The following is a 21,861-nucleotide window of genomic DNA, read 5'->3' as shown; positions in this document are numbered from 1 at the left end:
ATTTGCCTTCCGTATCCGACTCTTTACATCCTCCTTGGCTCCTACATCTTTACAGATGGAACTTCCTAGATATACAAAGGAGTCTACCTGTTCCATTTCCTTTCCATACACTGTTTGCTTCGCTTGTTTTTTATTTTGCATTCTCATTTCCTTAGTTTTCTCGACATTTATTTTAAGTCTTGCAATTTCTGCTTCCTCTTTCATCTTTCCAAGTTTTCTTCCATGTCACACAATCTTTGCGAGAGCAGACAGATATCATCAGCAAAGTCAAGGTCTTCAAGCCTGTCTTGCATTTCCCACCGAATACCTCTTCCCCTACCATCAACTTCTCTTTTCGTTACGCTGTCCAGTACCAACAAGAACAAGGTAGGTGACAGAATACATCCCTGCCTCACCCCAGCATTTGTTTGGATAGAGTCAGTAAGTTTCCCATTGTGTGGCACCCTACATTCATATCCATCATACATGGTCTTAATAATACACTCCTGGAAATTGAAATAAGAACACCGTGAATTCATTGTCCCAGGAAGGGGAAACTTTATTGACACATTCCTGGGGTCAGATACATCACATGATCACACTGACAGAACCACAGGCACATAGACACAGGCAACAGAGCATGCACAATGTCGGCACTAGTACAGTGTATATCCACCTTTCGCAGCAATGCAGGCTGCTATTCTCCCATGGAGACGATCGTAGAGATGCTGGATGTAGTCCTGTGGAACGGCTTGCCATGCCATTTCCACCTGGCGCCTCAGTTGGACCAGCGTTCGTGCTGGACGTGCAGACCGCGTGAGACGACGCTTCATCCAGTCCCAAACATGCTCAATGGGGGACAGATCCGGAGATCTTGCTGGCCAGGGTAGTTGACTTACACCTTCTAGAGCACGTTTGGGTGGCACGGGATACATGCGGACGTGCATTGTCCTGTTGGAACAGCAAGTTCCCTTGCCGGTCTAGGAATGGTAGAACGATGGGTTCGATGACGGTTTGGATGCCGGGTGTTGGCCCTGTGTGCCTCGGTCGTATGCAGTCCTGATTGTGGCGCTCACCTGCACGGCGCCAAACACGCATACGACCATCATTGGCACCAAGGCAGAAGCGACTCTCATCGCTGAAGACGACACGTCTCCATTCGTCCCTCCATTCACGCCTGTCGCGACACCACTGGAGGCGGGCTGCACGATGTTGGGGCGTGAGCGGAAGACGGCCTAACGGTGTGCGGGACCGTAGCCCAGCTTCATGGAGACGGTTGCGAATGGTCCTCGCCGATACCCTAGGAGCAACAGTGATCCTAATTTGCTGGGAAGTGGCGGTGCGGTCCCCTACGGCACTGCGTAGGATCCTACGGTCTTGGCGTGCATCCGTGCGTCGCTGCGGTCCGGTCCCAGGTCGACGGGCACATGCACCTTTCGCCGACCACTGGCGACAACATCGATGTACTGTGGAGACCTCACGCCCCACGTGTTGAGCAATTCGGCGGTACGTCCACCCGGCCTCCCGCATGCCCACTATACGCCCTCGCTCAAAGTCCGTCAACTGCACATACGGTTCACGTCCACGCTGTCGCGGCATGCTACCAGTGTTAAAGACTGCGATGGAGCTCCGTATGCCACGGCAAACTGGCTGACACTGACGGCGGCGGTGCACAAATGCTGCGCAGCTAGCGCCATTCGACGGCCAACACTGCGGTTCCTGGTGTGTCCGCTGTGCCGTGCGTGTGATCAATGATTGTACAGCCCTCTCGTAGTGTCCGGAGCAAGTATGGTGGGTCTGACACACCGGTGTCAATGTTTTCTTTTTTCCATTTCCATGAGTGTTTTTACTATCATATTCTTCCAAGGTATGCCACATAACTCCTATTAAGAGAGTCAAATGCCTTTTCAAACTCAGTAAATGTAAGGTAGTGTGTGTTCTGCCATTCTACACTCTGCTCAAGTATTATATGCAGTGTGTTGATTAGATCGACACGATTTCTGTGCTCTCTAAACCCAGCTTGCTCGTTTCTCAGTCATGCCTCGACTGAGTCCTTCATATGATTTAGCATCAATGTACAGAGAACTTTACTTGGTACAGATAGGAGGGTGATGCCTCGCCAGTTATTACAGTTGGTAGTATCCACTTTCTTTGGCATCTTAATAATCAGACCTTCTTTCCAATCCTTTGGCATTTTCTCTTCTGACCATATCTTCTCAAACAATGGATGCAGTAGATTTACGGTTGTGTCAATGTCTGATTTTAGCACCTCAGGTGCAATATTGCCCATTCCTGGAGCCTTCCCGTTCTATATCTGTTTGAGAGCTATTTTAATTTCAGTCTTAGTTGGTGTGTTTACATTGATTCTGTCACTGGCATCCGGAATATTCCATTGCCTCTCCCTGTCTTCAGGTTGCTCTCTGTTTAAGACTTCAGAATGATGTTCTCTCCATCTTCTAAGTTGGTCTTCTTCTGTCGTCGACTGTCGACTCTCCTTGCTTTTCACAGGTCTGTTCTTGTTGAAACCTTTTTTGGACAACATTCTAGTGATCGGTACAGCTCTTTTGCGTCAGCCCTTGCTGTGTTTATCTCTGCTCTCAGAGCTTGCTCATCCATCAACTTTCTCTTATCATTCCTCACACTCCTCTTTATTTGATAGTCAGTAGCTGCATACTCAGCTTGCATTCGAGTATTCTGCTGTCTTGTTTTACTCATATTTAATTTTGCCTTAATCTCCTTCCTACAGCTGATCAAATTCTGTGTACACTCAGACATCCATTCTTTCTTCTAATGGTTTTTAAAGCCAATGACCTGTTTGCACACATTGCAATAGACGTCCTTAATCTGAGTCCATGTATCATCAACACTATTTTCATCATTTTCCTGTGCTTCTCGGAGTGCCTCGTAGCGGTTCCTTAGCTCAATAAAGAAAGCTTCTTGTTTTGATATTATTCTAAGTTTTCCCACATCATATTTTTTGTTCCGTTGTTGGAACTTTCTATTTGTAGCCAAGATTTTTAGTCTAAAATTTGCAGCAGTAAGGTTATTCCTCACGTTCATCAGCAACCTTCTAAATTTTTTGCTTAGCGGTGTATGATCAATTTGGTTTTCTGTTCTGTGATCAGGGGATACCCATGTAACCTTATGACAATTATTGTGTGGGAATAATGTACCTCCAATCACCAATTCGTGATTCGCACAGAAATTTTAAAGCATATCCCCATTTTCATTCATCTCTCAGATACCATGGACTCCTTTCACATGCTCTAGGCCTTCATTGTTCTTTCCGACTTTTGCATTAGGTCTCCCATAATAATCAATATGTCTCTCTTACTGGTGCGTACAATGGTGTCACTTAAGGAGAGGTAAAGATATTTTTTCTGCTCAGTATCTGAGGTTTCTGTAGGAGCATAGCATTGCATGACTGTGACATTTTGAATGTTTGTCTTAAAACGTGCTGTCAATGGTCTTTCTGAAACCGGTTTCCATTCCATAAGGCTCTTTTTCGCTCCTTTGGTTAACAAAATTCCAATTCCATTTCTGTGCTCTGCATCCTTTCCAGCAGTTCCAGTGTATAAAAAGGTGTATCCTTCTTGTGTTTGGATTTCTCCAAAATCTAGGCATCTCACCTCACTAAATCCGAGACTGTCCAGTCTGTAAGTCGTCGTCTACTTTGTAACCTGTTTCAGTCTGCTGGCTTCTCTCAGTATTCTAATATTCCATAAACTTATTTTTGTTGTCCTTTTCATGGCAAAGGTCATCATATTTGAGTCCGTCCGACTGTTCTTTTCTGCTGTTTCTTTAATCATTTGTTTTTGGGAGTGCCAGTGATTGGCCCACAGCTCCCTAGTCTGGTGGTGAGGCTGCCACCTAAGAGCCTCCAGTCTTGCCCGATTTTCTTTTAAGGGTTTACTCCCCTAGGTCAGCTGGCTTCCCTACACCTAAGAGTCCCCCCTTCCCTTTATTATGTTTTGAGATGGCAGGAAAAGGACAGGCTTGGGATAGATGAAAAGGACCCATGGGCTGTTGTGGGACACACTTCGTCTGGCTCCTTCCCCTCAGCCAATCCGGCATTGGTGACCCTGCTGGTAGCTAAGCTACCGCTGATATAGCTCTCAGGATCCAGAGCACGCAAACCTCCTCGCCCACACGGACAGTGCTGCTGTAAGGCCATGTCCCCTGAGGAGGCCTAAAAGAGTGATTTGTATCCAAATGTTACAAAATTAATGATTGGAAAAGCTTCCCCAACATTGCAGGAAAGTGCCTAGATACTCGTACAGTGAAAGTATCCAGAGTGACTGTGGAATATCCTTAAAAAATCCTGGTTGACATTTGCTTCCATCCTGACAACTATTGTGGTCTTCCACCTTTTACTTCACGTATATAAAATTACTTACCAGAACAAAATCGACACTGAAATAATTGCCATGACTGCCATCTCTGGAGGCTTTAAAATGATATCGTGTAAATGGAAGTGTGGCAATGTCTCATTTGGTCCAGAAAGATTGTGATCAAACATGACAAAAAAGAAAAGCCACTTGAAGCAGAATGTGAACGATGGGATTATTAAGAGGAGTCAAAATTGGCTCACCTTCCACTTTGTTGCATAATATTTGTTATATTCTTTGGTTCACAGAACCCATCGCAGGCAAAGGCTGCACCAGTCCATTTAAGAGGTTTACATACCAGTATTACCTGTGGACTCGCTGCAAGTTGCCTAAAGAGAAGGGAGAGGGGTGGACTCAAAAATTATTATTTTGACACACACAGTTTAAATAACTCAGCAATGCCATATTTTATCATCTGCATCTTCCCGCACTAACATTCTTCGAAGTAATTCAAATCTGAGTTGTTTAGCTGTATCATCAATCAGCATAGTTGGGAACCTTCTGTTTCTAACAGTATCTGTTCCTGTCATCAGAGTCATTAGGGCTTAGAGCTAATAACAACACCTTTTGGTATTTGAGAGTGATTTTTGGATGTAAAAACTGGCGGGTTGTTATGTCAGCATTTTCGTGATGGTCCTTGCCCTCTTCACGTTACTCTTAAGTGTCTGGCAATGTCTCATTTCGTCCAGAAAGAGGATATTCAAGAAGATACACAGAAGAAGATATACAGAAGAAGGATATACAAGACCTAGTGCCGAATGCCAGAATGTAGGTGCAGCTTTACGATTATTCGCATCACTTTGTTGAGATGTGTGTCAGTCATCAGGACAAGTGCACTACCCATTGTGATAGGAGTGCTATAGTCCCCTACACCAAGGATGAATTTCTGAGTGATTTAGTGGTACTGCTGAGTGTGGTTATTGGAAGTTAATAGTTCAGGGTGCACAAGAAATATTTTTTGGAAACTTCATATCAGTATTTCATATTTTTTACAATATTTCCAAGAAATAAATTTGAATGAGCTAAACATTTTGCATTTATTACACTGTTAACTAATTTGGAATGAGTGTTGTTTATAATATGTAACATCCTTACATTTATTTACCTCTGTTGAAGATTCTCCTTCATGGTGAGATATTTAGAATGTGATGTATGACTAAATAAATGGCCAGTTATGTTATACAGTATATGTATTTTGTTTACAGGAGGCATTCAAGTATGTAAGACCACCTAAAAAAATAAAGAAAAAGCGACCAACACCTAATTTGTCAGAGTGCGAGAAGGAGTCCATGACTGGAATGGTTCAGCAACTGACTAGTATGTCAGCTCTATGGTCACGAAAGTATGTACCATTAATTTTGTTGATTTACTTCATATTATGTATAACTCATTGACAGTGGAGGAAATACCACACATACAGTATTTGCTGCCTCCATTGACGAAGTTGTTGATAGGTGCTTCTATAGTGGCGGTGGCAGTGGTTTGGAGGCAGCCTGTTCAAATTGATGTATGGAAGGAAACAGATGGTATTTAACCAGAAAGGGGGAAAGTTCTCGAACACTGGTACTTGCAGAACCCCCCCTCCCCCGTGGGTTTGTGCATGACACACACGGGCCCCTAGTTATTGCAGCCAATTCTTCCTTTCCTGGCTGCATTTCCTTCACCTTGCACTCCCTCCCTATCCTTGCTCCTTCCCCACTGCCCCCTTCTTCCCCTCTCCCGGTGTTCTGATTTATATCCACCTGGTTTCCTGTATTGCTTGCTATTTTCGTGCCTCTGTCTGCTCTTTCATCCTTTTTGGCATTTAGATCCCCTCTTGAGGTTTGACCTCCACTTCAGAATTTCCTGTTTTTAGTGTGAGCCATTTGGGGAAGAACTCCCTCCCTAGCATCTACAGTGTGGATTCCTCTCCCTCCTTCTTTCCTTCCCCTCCTCCTTCCCTGCTGTAGCCCCCTTCCACCCTGCTAGGCCACCAGCATGTGTAACCAGGCTGTGTGGTGGGTCTGTTATGTACCCATATTGCTGAGCCCCTTGACAACACAGGAATCACACTACTGAAACCTGAGCTTTTCCCTCCCCATGTATGCCAAGGAGTGGTGGCTTGTCTTCTTGGAACATCAGAACTCTCGGCAACGGCCACTGTGCCAGATGGCCCTCGCAAGCGCTGGGTGGCACCCGTGGGGAAAGCTCTTGGTCGAAGTAGGTGGTATCAGGGTGGATGCTTGGCACATGAAGCGTATTGAGCTGGAAAAATCTGGCCATTCTCAAACGGCCATCTCTTTGAATCGGGAAGGATCATTGATTGCTGTTTCTATGAGCCGACAACTTTCCCTTACGTAGCTTCACCATGGGAGGAGGGCCAGGCTTGCCATCTTCAGATGAAACACTTTCCCCGTTACCTCGTCTGTACCAGGACGGATGGGGATACATTCACTGCCACAAAGCCATTGTTTTTTGTGGAAAATATCGGACACGTTTGGTGAAGTGGAGTCCCTTAGTAAGATGTGGTCGGACTCCCTGTTGATCAAAGCTTCTTCAGCCAACCAATCCACAGCTCTCTACATCTACATCTACATCTACATTTATACTCCGCAAGCCACCCAACGGTGTTTGGCGGAGGGCACTTTACGTGCCACTGTCATTACCTCCCTTTCCTGTTCCAGTCGCGTATGGTTCGCGGGAAGAACGACTGTCTGAAAGCCTCTCTCTAATTTTACATTCGTGATCTCCTCGGGAGGTATAAGTAGGGGGAAGCAATATATTCGATACCTCATCCAGAAACACACCCTCTCGAAACCTGGCGAGCAAGCTACACCGCGATACAGAGCGCCTCTCTTGCAGAGTCTGCCACTTGAGTTTGTTAAACATCTCCGTAACGCTATCACGGTTACCAAATAACCCTGTGACGAAACGCGCCACTCTTCTTTGGATCTTCTCTATCTCCTCCGTCAACCCGATCTGGTACGGATCCCACACTGATGAGCAATACTCAAGTATAGGTCGAATGAGTGTTTTGTAAGCCACCTCCTTTGTTGATGGACTACATTTTCTAAGGACTCTCCCAATGAATCTCAACCTGGTACCCGCCTTACCAACAATTAATTTTATATGATCATTCCACTTCAAATCGTTCCGCACGCATACTCCCAGATATTTTACAGAAGTAACTGCTACCAGTGTTTGTTCCGCTATCATATAATCATACAATAAAGGATCCTTCTTTCTATGTATTCGCAATACATTACATTTGTCTATGTTAAGGGTCAGTTGCCACTCCCTGCACCAAGTGCCTATCCGCTGCAGATCTTCCTGCATTTCGCTACAATTTTCTAATGCTGCAACTTCTCTGTATACTACAGCATCATCCGCGAAAAGCCGCATGGAACTTCCGACACTATCTACTAGGTCATTTATATATATTGTGAAAAGCAATGGTCCCATAACACTCCCCTGTGGCACGCCAGAGGTTACTTTAATGTCTGTAGACGTCTCTCCGTTAATAACAACATGCTGTGTTCTGTTTGCTAAAAACTCTTCAATCCAGCCACACAGCTGGTCTGATATTCCGTAGGCTCTTACTTTGTTTATCAGGCGACAGTGCGGAACTGTATCGAACGCCTTCCGGAAGTCAAGAAAAATAGCATCTACCTGGGAGCCTGTATCTAATATTTTCTGGTTCTCATGAACAAATAAAGCGAGTTGGGTTTCACACGATCGCTGTTTCCGGAATCCATGTTGATTCCTACATAGTAGATTCTGAGTTTCCAAAAACGACATGATACTCGAGCAAAACACATGTTCTAAAATTCTACAACAGATCGACGTCAGAGATATAGGTCTATAGTTTTGCGCATCTGCTCGATGACCCTTCTTGAAGACTGGGACTACCTGTGCTCTTTTCCAATCATTTGGAACCTTCTGTTCCTCTAGAGACTTGCGGTACACGGCTGTTAGAAGGGGGGCAAGTTCTTTCGCGTACTCTGTGTAGAATCGAATTGGTATACCGTCAGGTCCAGTGGACTTCCCTCTGTTGAGTGATTCCAGTTGCTTTTCTATTCCTTGGACACTTATTTCGATGTCTGCCATTTTTTCGTTGGTGCGAGGATTTAGAGAAGGAACTGCAGTGCGGTCTTCCTCTGTGAAACAGCTTTGGAAAAAGGTGTTTAGTATTTCAGCTTTACGCTTGTCATCCTCTGTTTCAATGCCATCATCATCCCGGAGTGTCTGGACATGATGTTTCGAGCCACTTACTGATTTAACGTAAGACCAGAACTTCCTAGGATTTTCTGTCAAGTCGGTACCTAGTATTTTACTTTCGAATTCACTGAACGCTTCACGCATAGCCCTCCTTACGCTAACTTTGACATCGTTTAGCTTCTGTTTGTCTGAGAGGTTTTGGCTGCGTTTACACTTGGAGTGAAGCTCTCTTTGCTTTCGCAGTAGTTTCCTAACTTTTTTGTTGTACCACGGTGGGTTTTTCCCGTCCCTCACAGTTTTACTCGGCACGTACCTGTCTAAAACGCATTTTACGATTGCCTTGAACTTTTTCCATAAACACTCAACATTGTCAGTGTCGAAACAGAAATTTTCGTTTTGATCTGTTAGGTAGTCTGAAATCTGCCTTCTATTACTCTTGCTAAACAGATAAACCTTCCTCCCTTTTTTTATATTCCTATTAACTTCCATATTCAGGGATGCTGCAACGGCCTTATGATCACTGATTCCCTGTTCTGCACTTACAGAGTCGAAAAGTTCGGGTCTGTTTGTTATCAGTAGGTCCAAGATGTTATCTCCACGAGTCGGTTCTCTGTTTAATTGCTCGAGGTAATTTTCGGATAGTGCACTCAGTATAATGTCACTCGATGCTCTGTCCCTACCACCCATCCTAAACATCTGAGTGTCCCAGTCTATATCTGGTAAATTGAAATCTCCACCTAAGACCATAACATGCTGAGAAAATTTATGTGAAATGTATTCCAAATTTTCTCTCAGTTGTTCTGCCACTAATGCTGCTGAGTCGGGGGGTCGGTAAAAGGAGCCAATTATTAACCTAGCTCGGTTGTTGAGTGTAACCTCCACCCATAATAATTCACAGGAACTATCCACTTCTACTTCACTACAGGATAAACTACTACTAACAGCGACGAACACTCCACCACCGGTTGCATGCAATCTATCCTTTCTAAACACCGTCTGTGCCTTCGTAAAAATTTCGGCAGAATTTATCTCTGGCTTCAGCCAGCTTTCTGTACCTATAACGATTTCAGCTTCGGTGCTTTCTATCAGCGCTTGAAGTTCCGGTACTTTACCAACGCACCGAGCGAGGTGGCGCAGTGGTTAGCACACTGGACTCGCATTCGGGAGGACGACGGTTCAATCCCGTCTCCTGCCATCCTGATTTAGGTTTTCCGTGATTTCCCTAAATCGTTTCAGGCAAATGCCGGGATGGTTCCTTTGAAAGGGCACGGCCGATTTCCTTCCCAATCCTTCCCTAACCCGAGCTTGCGCTCTGTCTCTAATGACCTCGTTGTCGACGGGACGTTAAACACTAACCACCACCACTTTACCAACGCAGCTTCGACAGTTTACAATTACAATACCGATTGCTGCTTGGTCCCCGCATGTCCTGACTTTGCCCCGCACCCGTTGAGGCTGTTGCCCTTTCTGCACTTGCCCGAGGCCATCTAACCTAAAAAACCGCCCAGCCCACGCCCACGCCACGCCTGTGAGCGTCTTGGCAGTGTCCCAGTGTCTATTAATCCTCGCCAATCTCTGAATATGATCCAGGGAGTGATTTTTCATAGGGATCTCATCCTGCAAACTGAAGAGGAACTCTGGGCTAATGTGGAGCGGCGTGGCATTCATTTTGTTTGACGTATGCAGAAGGATCTCAAAGACAACCGCATCGATACTGGTGCCTTCATTCTGGCTTTCAAGGGAAATACCCTCCCTGAGAAGGTCAAGGTTATGTGCTAAGATGCGTGAGCTGTATGTCCCTCCACCGATGCAGTGCTTTCGGTACTTACGTTTTGGGCATATGTCTTCCTGCTGTACAATGGACCCTCTGTGTGGTGATTGTGGACACCAACTACATGAGGGAAGCCCTTGTGTTCCGCCACTCCCCTCCCTCTCTGAATTGCCCAGCTTATAAGAAAAAAAAAGAAGATCCACAAATAAAAGTCCCTGGATTACCTGTCTTATGCTGAGGCTCACCAAAAGGATGAGAGACTCCATTTAGTGTCACTGCCTTAAACTTTTGCCTCTGTTACGTCATTTCCTCCTCCTACCTCTTCCTTATCCCAGTCCCGTCACCCTCTCCTTGCCCCCTCACCTGCAGTTCCCCCGACCTCCCACCCGGAAGCTGCCCCCCCCCCCCCCGCCCCCTCTGCCTGAGGAAGTATCCCCCTTCTTCTGCATCTCCCAGGCTGGAAGACTCCTACCACCACTCGGCCACGAGACGCGCCCCAAGGTCGCCTGTTCTTTTTCAGTTCCAGATCTTGCAGATGCCTGTATTCCTATGCCCTGCCCTCCTCCACCTCTGAAAGAGGAGGAGAAGAAGAAGAAACATAATCTCAAGCAAACACCCCCACTCCCCCTCCCCACCCACCCAATGCTATGTCCCCCTCCCAACCTAAGTCTGACATCTTATTTGTGGATGTCACCCCATCCTTGTCAGTGATGACCACTGACCGAGTGACATAACCTCTCAGCTTCTTTATGTCTAACCTGAACTCTCACTGCATGATCATCCAGTGAAATTGCAATGGATACTATATCAACGTCTTGTCACCTCCTATTCTGTGTTCTGTTTTATTCTTCAAGAAATGCATTCATGTGATGACCACTCTCCAACTTTTTGTGGTTATTGGGCATTCTTTTGGAACCATGCCGGCCCCGGGGCAGCATCTGGTAAGATCAGCACTTTGGCTTGCTCCGATGTCATTAGTGACTGGATCCCCCTATGCACCAACCTGGAAGCAATAACGGTTTGAGTGCAATCACCATTTGCAATGTCTACTTCCCTCCATGTAGGCCCCTTCTTACATTGCTTTGTCTACCGTAATCCAGCAACTCCTGCCCCCGTTTCTCCTCCTTGTGGACTTCAATGCTCACCACCCATTGTGGAGGAGTGTCACATCACCGGGTTGGGATCTCCTAATTGAGCAACTTATTACAGACCTCGATTTGTGTCTCCTCATTGTCGGTTCCCCTACCTGCTTCAGTGCTGCTCATGGCACCTTGACTGCTATCAATCTCACAATTTCCTCCCCTGCCCTCGTGGCTTCCCTACATTGGTCATCCCATGATGACCTTTGTGACAGTGACCACTTTCCGGTGATTCTATAATTCCCCTGCTGCTGCCAGGCAGACAGGCCCCCACATTGGGCATTCTGGAGGGTCAGTTGGCCTTTATATACATCTGCTGTGCACTTAGACACCTCCCTCTCAAATTCCATTGATCCATTTGTGCAAGGCGTCTCTGCCACTATTCTTTAAGCTGCTGGCACTGCTGCCCTCCCTATCCACCGGTCGCCATCATTGTCGACCAGTACCGTGGTGGACGAAGGATTTTGCTGTCACTGTCCAGGACCGCCGACGTGCGCTGCAGCAAATTTAGCAACACCCTTCACAGACCAACCTCGTCACTTTTAAGCATCTCCGTGCTAAGGCTCATTACCTTATTTTGCAGACATCACACAAATTATGGAAGAATATGACCATTCGAAATTTATACAAAAATTTCGTACTACCACTTTTTGATTTCATAACTGAGAAGCTGGAGCATATGAATTAAATGTGAAACTATTTCGGAACATAAAGCTATTTGCTTTTGGTGGGCCTAATAGTCATTTGGTATTGGTACTTCGTGAATTATATTCTGTCGTGCTATGAAAATGATCATTTGTACCAAAACAGTCTCGTTGATTTGGTGTATGTTACGATTGCTGCAACATTAGACAAGCCTATTTCATTTCATCTATCAGAAAGTGACAAAATAGATGTAATCAGATCAAGAAGTCATACCAGTTTTGGGTACTATTTGTATTAACAGCTTTTTGTAACGACATTTTGATTTTTCATTTAGCAAAACTTTTGATAAACTTTAATGAGGTAATAGATTTTTTCACAGAAATGCCATGTAAATTTGTAGCAAGATTGGAGAGAAAAAAATGCTACGACCTAAGGACTGAAGAAATGTGTACTGTCTTACTTGTCTCTTGTCTTTATTGTTTTATGTATCCTATATTTAATTTCATGTCACACAAAACAGCAAGTTATGAACTAATAGACAATAAAGAGTGCAAATTTTCTGAAAAGTTCTTGTTCCCCTGGTTACAAATAACCCCATCTAGTATTAACTGCGAAGATAATTTTTTTAAAAAAAAGAAAAAGAAAAAGAGAGGGAGAGGAGGGTCAGGATGTCAAACTGGCTGACTGGGAGCAGGAGAGGCACAACAGGGAATTTTATTTTCCTCTGTCGTAAATATAGTTTGATGGCATTCGTTACAAAATATACAAGTTTGAATTCCACAGCGCGAAGTACAATGATGTGCAATAGAAGAATGCTGTGTGAAGAGGCGTGACAGTGCACTTTTTTACACTTAAGACCAAATAACATGTCTTACATTTTCTCGAACATATGTTTCATGTATCAGACTGTTCAGAAAGATATATGCTACAAAATGAACATGTTTTGAAAAAATTTTGGCATCCAGTCTCGAACGCTTTGGGGAGGGTGCGGAAATGTCGTAGATCCGTGGCAGATGCGCAGAGTTGTAGTGGGGAGATGGGTAGTCTCCAAGTGACCCTTGTTTACATTTAGTGATTTTGGCGTTTCTTCTTCGTTTACTGCTTTCACGTCAAGTGAAAACAAAATGGATCTCTGTGGCCGGAAGCTATCAGCTAAATGAAAATACATTCGCATAATTATGGAGGGCTAAAATGTTATTAGTTTCAGGTCTTGTTTTATTCTCACCTTTCTGATAGTCAAGCATTAGTCGCCTAGCAGAACAATGAAGCTATTTTTGTCGGTTTGCTAAAGGAATTTGGCTTTTATTAATCTTTTCCGCTGAAGCAGTTAATTTGTTTGAAACGAGGTGTTTAATTCCATGCAGTGATTTTAATTCAAGAACTGTGTGACTATGGAAAAAGTGATTGATAAACTGCAGTTTACTCCCTTTAAACCAAAAACCAACCAACACCAACCTTTCATCATTTTGCAGAGGAGGAGGGGTGGGGGGTCATTACTGAGGAAAAAGAGTTTTATGAAAGTTTAAATTATTCGTAAGTTTCATTGCAAATCACTAAATGCTGTCATTTTGAAATACTAAATGAATAAAGTATGGGTAGTTGTGCGCCATCAGTTATGCTTCCTTGAGACAAAAACAATTTCTAACTGTAGTATTTGTCTTTATAAAACTTTTAGCATCAAATTATACCTTTTAATGAATAAATTAGGACAGGATTTTAAACTTTGTCAACAATTATGCCCCCCCTCTCCCACCCAGCACTCTGGAACCTGTTAGATAGGAAACCTGCAACTGCTGTCAGGTTCTGGCATAGTCACTTAGTAATATAGATTCTGGAGCTAGGTGAAAGAACAAACTGTAAGTTTTATGTGTCTGATATGAGAACTGAAGACTACCAGCAGGACTTTTTAGTAAAATAATTACCAAAAGGAAATGTGAAGGAATGTCCAAAGTGTAGAACTTTGTGAGAAGCAGCAGTTCTGAAGCATGTGATGATAAACTTTGCTAAATGTTAAATTAAAATTAACCAGTATTCAGAAGCTCTTTGTAGATTTTTGAAAGGAAAAGGATTGATGGTATGGTTTAAATTGAAAAGAAAAGTACCTAGGTGAACAGAGAAAACATGTCTTGATCTAGAAAATGCTTTTGATAGAGGGGACTGGAAGGTACAGGCTGTTTTCAAAAATTGGCCCTACTTCACAAGACTATATATTCTGCATGAATGGATACAGAGACTTGGAGGAAATTTCAACTTATGCATCAAAACTAGAAGTTTACCTCAGCCCCAGTTCTAAGTTGCCATTTCGTGATTATGTGGTTGGGGGCTGTCCACTGCTGGCTTGATTGCTCGTTCATCCCATTACACAATAGCAAAAGAGGTTTTGCATTCTTCATTTCAACACGTGCAGTTCTGTACTGTTGTGTTGCTCCTCCTGCTTTGTAAGGGGCATACAAATCTTGCATTGCGTCATTGGCCTCCCAGGTCTCCTTTGCAGTGAACTGTGACACCATGTGACAACAGTGCTGAATTCAGTAGCTCTAGACATGCTTGAAAAAGTACGAGACGAGGTTGGTTATAATACAGATATTTGTCGTGCATTTGTTGGTGAAAGGTAAATAAAAACTTCACCCCAAATGTAATTGTGGAAAATTGTCTAATGTTGTAAGTCCATGGATGTGAAACATATGTCATTGTAAAATTAGATGATTCTTTTGAAAGTAAAAACTTTATAGTCCCAAGTGTCAGTTGAAAATTATCCCTAGTTTCTGTATTCATTCGTATAGAAATTATAGTCTTGTGAAATTGGTCAAAATTTACTGTTTGGAGAATTGAAAAAAACTGAAATAAACTTAGGGGATAGTGTGGCCTGTAGTATTTTGTGATAAAATAATTAAATTTGGAAGACCATCTGAGCAGTCCTTTCAGATTGTTTGCTGATGATTCTGTCATTTGCCTCTAGTAAAGTCATCAGAAAATCAAAACAAATCCCAAAATGATTTAGACAAGATATTTACATCATGCAGAAAGTGATAATTGACTCTAAACAATAAAAAGAATAAGCTCTTCCACACAAAGACTTAAAAAAATCCATTTAACGATAAAGCTCACAAATTTGAATGTTGACTCAAACAATGGAAAAATCGAGGATGGAATAATTACAATATTATGAAAAGGATGTGTTGCTGCCCACCATATAGCAGAGATATGGTCTGGCCACTGCAGCCACACACAGTGGTCATTGTGTGTGTGCGTGTGGGAGTGGGTGTGGGCGGGCATGTGTTGTCTAATTAGGAAGAAAATGTTTTGGCCAAAACTTTACTTGTCAAACCTTACCTGTTTCACTGTCTATTTGTTGTGCCTATCTGCGACTAATCATCTCTGCTGTATGGTGAGTAGTAATCTATCTCTTTCATAATATTGTCAAATTTAAAGATAATTGTTTCATTTAAATACCTAGGCGTTACAATGCAACTGTCATATAGAAAGTGACTGATTTTTGTTGACAAAATACCTACTAAAGGGATTACCTACAGTACGCTTGTCCATCCTCTTCCTGACTATTGCCTCATTGTATGCAGTCCTTTCCAGATAGAGTTGATGAGTAACGTTGGAAATGTTTGAAGAAGGGCAGCCGATTTTATATTATTGCAAAACAGAGAGAGAGAGAGAGAGAGAGAGAGAGAGAGAGAGAGAGAGACTCATGAATACTATAAACGAGTTGAGGTGGCATCATTGAAACAGACATTTTTCACTTTTGTGACATTTTTCCACAAAATTTCAATAATCAACTTTCTCCTCCAAACACATTGTTGACTCCCACCTAAATACGGAAAATAGACCATTGTAACAAAAGAAGAGAGATTAGAGCTCACACAAAAAGATTTTTGTGTTCAGCAGTGGAATAGTTGAGAAATTGTGTGAAATTTGTTTTGTGAACACACTACGTAAGTGTGCATTCCAGAGTAGTGTTATAGATGTTGTATCCAGATAAGGTTTCAATAACTAAATGTAAGGTGTGTCTGAAAGAGAAAGTTTGCTATCTGTGGGTTACATTTTTGACATGTGACAATGAGGCATTGACCCTGAATACAAACACTGTGGGTTGCTCAGAGAACAGAATTGGATCTAGGGTGGGGGTGTCATGTTGCAAAATGACCAAATAATGTTTACAGAATGAAATTTTCACTCTGCAGCGGAGTGTGTGCTGATATGAAACTTGCTGGCAGAAGTGGGGCTGTGAGGACGGGGTGTGAGTTGTGTTTGGGTAGCTCAGTTGGTAGAGCACTTGCCCGTGAAAGGCAAAGGTCCCGAGTTCGAGTCTCGGCCTGGCACACAGTTTTAATCTGCCAGGAAGTTTCTGACCAAATAAGGTTGTTTAATTGTAAGATATGAGAATGAGGTTTTTCTTATACTTGTGAATTTGGTCAATAGTAGCAGTTGCTGAGAGCCTACTGTAGTGCTATGGTAAGGAGAAAAGTTTTGTCTTAGCATGAGGACTGTGTTGTTATAAATAAAATCCATGTTTATTTCACTGTTGCGGAATTATTTTCTTTATACACCTCTGTAGATTAACAGCGATTTGTGTCTCTCACGCAAATGGCTAATTTCGAATACTGTGCCATTATAAAACTCCATTGCTTTTGATTTGGGCAGTAATGTTGCTACATCTGTCATGTGAGTCTTTCAAGAGGAGGACAGCCAATTTGAATTCAGGTGCTCATATCTTAACATTTGCGAATGAAGCAACAGTTTTCTTAGAAACTTTCACCAAGCCCAGATGGTTTCCTGCTGGTGATAAAGATGGTCACAGTTATGGTTTCAGAGAAAAAGTGTGTTGAAAATGAATAAAATAACTGATGTCATAGTGATATTGGGAACAAAGAGTACATTCAGCAGAACTAACTGTGAGAAAGTGCCATGTGCATTGAAGGAGGGAGGGAGCGAAGAATCTTTTGACAAGATTTTGCACCCACCCAAGGGAGAGATTGTTGGTGATCATCCGGATTTAGCTTTGCCTGACGTATATTGTGTGATGGTAAACATTATGGCAGTCATAGACGGATATATTGCATACTTTCCAGAACAACATCTTAGGGGTGTAATCCAGTCACTGGACTGAAGTACTGTGTTGAAAAATTGACGCATTTTTAATCAAGAAACACATTTCCCTTGCAAGCTGAGAACTTTAACCCTTTGCCCCAATGTGACAGAGTGACTAAGAAGCAGAACCATGTTTCATTTCAAAAGTGTGGCAACTGCAAGAAAAATTTTCATTTCTCTGGGTACGTGTTTGAGGATGACTGGCAAAAGGAAGTTCTGTTTGTGTAAGCTTTAGATTCAGAGTTGTTTGCTTCATTTTGCTGGTCACCATTATTTAGTATTGAAATGGCTGCAACTTCTCAAAGTTTTATTTTGATTCAACTTGTATTCTTGAGTGACTTCGGTTTTCTTCATGCTGTTTGGATTTCCATGTCATCAGAAAGTAATGCTACTTGTTTTCTCAGATGCCTGGAGGATACTGACTGGGATATGAAGGAAGCCCTCCAGATTTTTGTGGAACTTTATGAGATGAGCAAAATTCCAAAATCAGCATTTATCACCTCAAAATAGTAATGAAGAAAACTTCTCTCAGAAGAGACTGCATCTCAGTGCTGTGTATGTTGTGTTAACTGTACCTTGAAACAATTGCCTGTAAATAAATATTGTTGTAATTTTGATTGTGTATTGGTGTTTCAAAGTGTGCAGAAGTCTGACAGAAAATTTTGCTGAGCGGGCATTGAATGTAGCTACACTCTTTAGATCAGAACCATTCCAGTGTGGATTATACAGTATGCTATTTGTATGTTAATATTTTTCAGTAATTGCAGAATGAGGAAGGAAAGGTGTCAACGTTGTCTGTAATGGTGAATTTTTAGGCTACAGCTATTTGGAAAGACCTGTTTTAGCTGTTCCTCTGTCTATGTTCTATGTTGATTGTGCATTAATGTGACATACTTAATTTACGAATATTCATGTAATATACTCCAATGCTTTTATATTAAGTTCTTCGTAGGAATGTATGTGGAAGACAAGTAAAAAAATGATTTACTAATTAACTCATTTTTGTGCTGTTCTTTGCTGGCATCTGTGTGTAAGTGTATTATTTGCTTTTCACTTCTTACATAACTTGTCCGTATTCATTTGCATTAAGTGTTGGTGGGTGTCGACACGGCACAGCTGTTTGGTGATGTCAGGATGGCCCCAGGGGGATATAAATACTGCTGTCCGGAGCTGATTGTGCTGTGAAGTAGTTCGGCTGCATTCCTCCATCGGCCTGGAGTGTCTTGAGCTGTGGTCAGTGTCCTAGTGCACTGTCATTGCCTCACAATAGGTGGTCAGCACAGAAGCAGCTCAGCTCGAGTTGACACAGGTTGCAGACTGGCATTTGGCACTGACTGTCGTGCTAGATGGCACTGGGCTGTCGCTTTGGCCTCTGTTGTTACATTATTATGGTATGGGGGTCATTCACCTGGACTTCTGTGGGGTATGTTTTAATAATCAAAAGCATCGTGCTGGTGTTGGACTGTAACTGCATTGCAGACCATTTCCATTCTACAAGGGTGGTGGCATCTTCCAGCAGGACAGTTGTCTCTGTGACAAGGTCATAATCGTGCTACAGCAGTTTGAGGAGCACAATAGTGAACTCACGTCAGTGTCTCGACACTGACTGACAAACCTGTTGGAAACTGTCGGTTCCCAGCCCTGTGCTCACAAACCACCAGCCTGTACTTTACAGGAATTGTGGTGGCTGTGCATAGACATCTGGCGCTATACACCTACTGAGGACTTGACAAACTCAGGCTATGTAAAATCACTGTTGTGTTGCATTCCAGAGGTGGACCGACACACTATTGAGCAAGTGGTCAGAATGTTTTGGATCACCAGTGTGTGTTGCTATAAAATATATTTTGTATTTATGTTCAGTAGGACGTCTAACGTAGTATAAGTCAGCAAGTGATGTATTTATAAGGAATGTCCAGACTCGCTGTTGTGTCAATTTTTGTTTCTTCCATTTCATTACAGAGCTGTTTTGACTACATTGCCATTATTGAGTGATGTATACAGGGTGAGTCACCTAACGTTACCGATGGATATATTTCGTAAACCACACCAAATACTGACGAATCGATTCCACAGACCGAACGTGAGGAGAGGGGCTAGTGTAATTGGTTAATACAAACCATAAAAAAATGCACGGACGTATGTTTTTTAACACAAACCTACGTTTTTTTAAATGGAACCCGTTAGTTTTGTTAGCACATCTGAACATATAAACAAATACGTAATCAGTGCCGTTTGTTGCATTGTAAAATGTTAATTACATCCGGAGATATTGTAACCTAAAGTTGACGCTCGAGTACCACTCCTCCACTGTTCGATCGTGTGTATCGGAGAGCACCGAATTACGTAGGGATCCAAAGAGAACGGTGATGGACCTTAGGTACAGAAGAGACTGGAACAGCACATTACGTCCACATGCTAACACCTTTTTATTGGTCTTTTTCACTGACGCACATGTACATTACCATGAGGGGTGAGGTAAACGTACACACTTGGTTTCCGTTTTCAATTACGAAGTGGAGTAGTGTGTGTCCCACTGGAAACGTGTCGACGTATGTGGTATGAGCATGATGGTGCACCTGCACATTCCGCAATTAACACTAGGCTGACCCTTGACAGGATGTTCGACGGGCGTTTCATAGGATGTGGAGGACGCACAAATTGGCCAGCCCGTTCTCCTGATCTTACACCTCTGGACTTCTTTCTGTGGGGTACGTTAAAGGAGAATGTGTACCGTGATGTGCCTACAACCCCAGAGGATATGAAACAACATATTGTGGCAGCCTGCTGCGACATTACACCAGATGTACTGTGGCGTGTACGACATTCATTACGCCAGAAATTGCAAGTGTGTGCAGCAAATGATGGCCACCACATTGAACATCTATTGGCCTGACATGTCGGGACACACTCTATTCCACTCCATAATTGAGAATGGAAACCACGTGTGTACGTTTACCTCACCCCTTATGGTAATGTACATGTGCGTCAGTGAAAAAGACCAATAAAAAGGTGTTAGCATGTGGACGTAATGTGCTGTTCCAGTCTCTTCTGTACCTAAGGACCATCACCGTTCCCTTTGGATCCCTACGTAATTCGGTGCTCTCCGATACACACGATCGAACAGCAGAGGAGTGGTACTCAAGCGTCAACTTTAGGTTACAATATCTCCGGATGTAATTAACATTTTACAATGCAACAAATGGCACTGATTACGTATTTGTTTATATGTTCAGATGTGCTAACAAATCTAACGGGCTTCCATTTAAAAAAACGTTGGTTTGTGTTAAAAAACATACTTCCGTGCATTTTTTTATGGTTTGTATTAACCAATTACACTAGCCCCTCTCCTCACGTTCAGTCTGTGGAATCGATTCGTCAGTATTTGATGTGGTTTACAAAATATATCCAGCGGTAATGTTAGGTGACTCACCCTGTATATTATGTAGATGGTCTGACATACATATGACATCTTTAGTGACTGTATTTTAACTGTCATTCTACACTGAAGATCCAAAGAAACCAGTACATCTGCCTAAAATCATGTAGGGCCCCCACTGGTACGCAGAATTGCCTCTACGTGATATGGCATGGACTAGACTAATGTCTTCTGAAGTACTGCTGGAGGGAACTGACACCATGAATCCTGCAGAGTAGGAGGGGGTGGTGATCTCTTCTGAACAGCATGTTACAAGACATCCCAGATATGCTCAATAATATTCATGTGTGGGCAGTTTGGTGACCAGCAGAAGTGTTTAAACTCAAAAGTGTGTTCCTGCAGTCACTCTGTAACAATCTGGACATGTGGGGTGTCGCATTGTCCTTCTGAAATTGCCCAAGTCTGTGGGAATGTGCAATGGACATGAATGGATGCAGGTGATCAGACAGGCTGCTTACATATGTGTCACCTGTCAAAGTTATATCTAGATGTATCAAGGATCCCATATCATTCCCATTACACACGCCCCACACCATTGCAGAGCCTCCACCAGGTGGAACAGTCCCCTGCCTACATGCAGGAACCATGGATTCGTGAGATTGTTTCCATACCCGTACACGTCCATCCGCTCTATACAATTGGAAACGAGATTCGTCCAATCAGAGAACATATTTCCAGTCATCAACAGTCCAATGCCATTGTTGACGGGCCCAGACAAGGTGTAAAGCTTTGTGTCATGCAGTCGTCAAGGGTACACGACTGGGCCTTCGGCTCCGAATGCCCATATCGATGATGTTTTGTTGAATGGTTCGCTTGCTGACACTTGTTGATGGCCCAGCATTGAAATCTGCAGCAATTTTGGGAAGGGTTGCTCTTCTGTCACATTGAACAAATCTCTTCGCTTGTTGTCGGTCCCGTTGCAGTATCTTTTTTACCAGGTGCAGTGCTGTCGGAAGTTTTATGTTTTCCTGGATTCCTGATGTTCACGGTACACTTGTGAAATGGTCATACGGGAAAATCCTCACTTCATCACTACCTTGGAGATGTTGTGTTCCATCGCTTGACTATAACACAACGTTCAAATTCACTTAAATCTTGATAACCTGCCATTGTAGCAGGAGTAACCAATCTAACGACTCCGCCAGATACTTGTCTCGTATAGGCATTGCAGACTGCAGCATTTGCATATCTCTCTATTTGAAT

At 43.1% G+C, this 21,861-nt stretch overlaps 1 protein-coding gene and 2 non-coding genes across 3 annotated transcripts in view; all 3 read left to right on the top strand.

Moving 5' to 3' along the window:
- LOC126106900 (nuclear RNA export factor 1-like) overlaps nucleotides 1-19,256 on the top strand; it is a 214,081-nt gene extending 194,825 nt beyond the window's left edge. Inside the window, exons 14-15 of the mRNA XM_049913317.1 lie at nucleotides 5,573-5,709; nucleotides 17,624-19,256. Of these exons, the coding sequence (XP_049769274.1) occupies nucleotides 5,573-5,709; nucleotides 17,624-17,729 (243 nt within the window). The 3' untranslated portion in view covers nucleotides 17,730-19,256. The remainder of the gene's footprint in view (nucleotides 1-5,572; nucleotides 5,710-17,623) is intronic.
- Trnaa-cgc (transfer RNA alanine (anticodon CGC)) lies at nucleotides 9,687-9,759 on the top strand. Its single transcript has one exon. It is a non-coding gene; the product is annotated as a tRNA-Ala (tRNA).
- On the top strand, nucleotides 16,378-16,452 carry Trnas-uga (transfer RNA serine (anticodon UGA)). The gene has a single exon. It is a non-coding gene; the product is annotated as a tRNA-Ser (tRNA).
- Nucleotides 19,257-21,861: the final 2,605 nt, after the last annotated feature.

This window comes from Schistocerca cancellata, chromosome 10, assembly GCF_023864275.1.
Source record: "Schistocerca cancellata isolate TAMUIC-IGC-003103 chromosome 10, iqSchCanc2.1, whole genome shotgun sequence".
NCBI lineage: Eukaryota > Metazoa > Arthropoda > Insecta > Orthoptera > Acrididae > Schistocerca > Schistocerca cancellata.
Note: the sequence above shows the minus strand (reverse complement) of the source record. Positions and strands in the feature narration are given on the sequence as shown.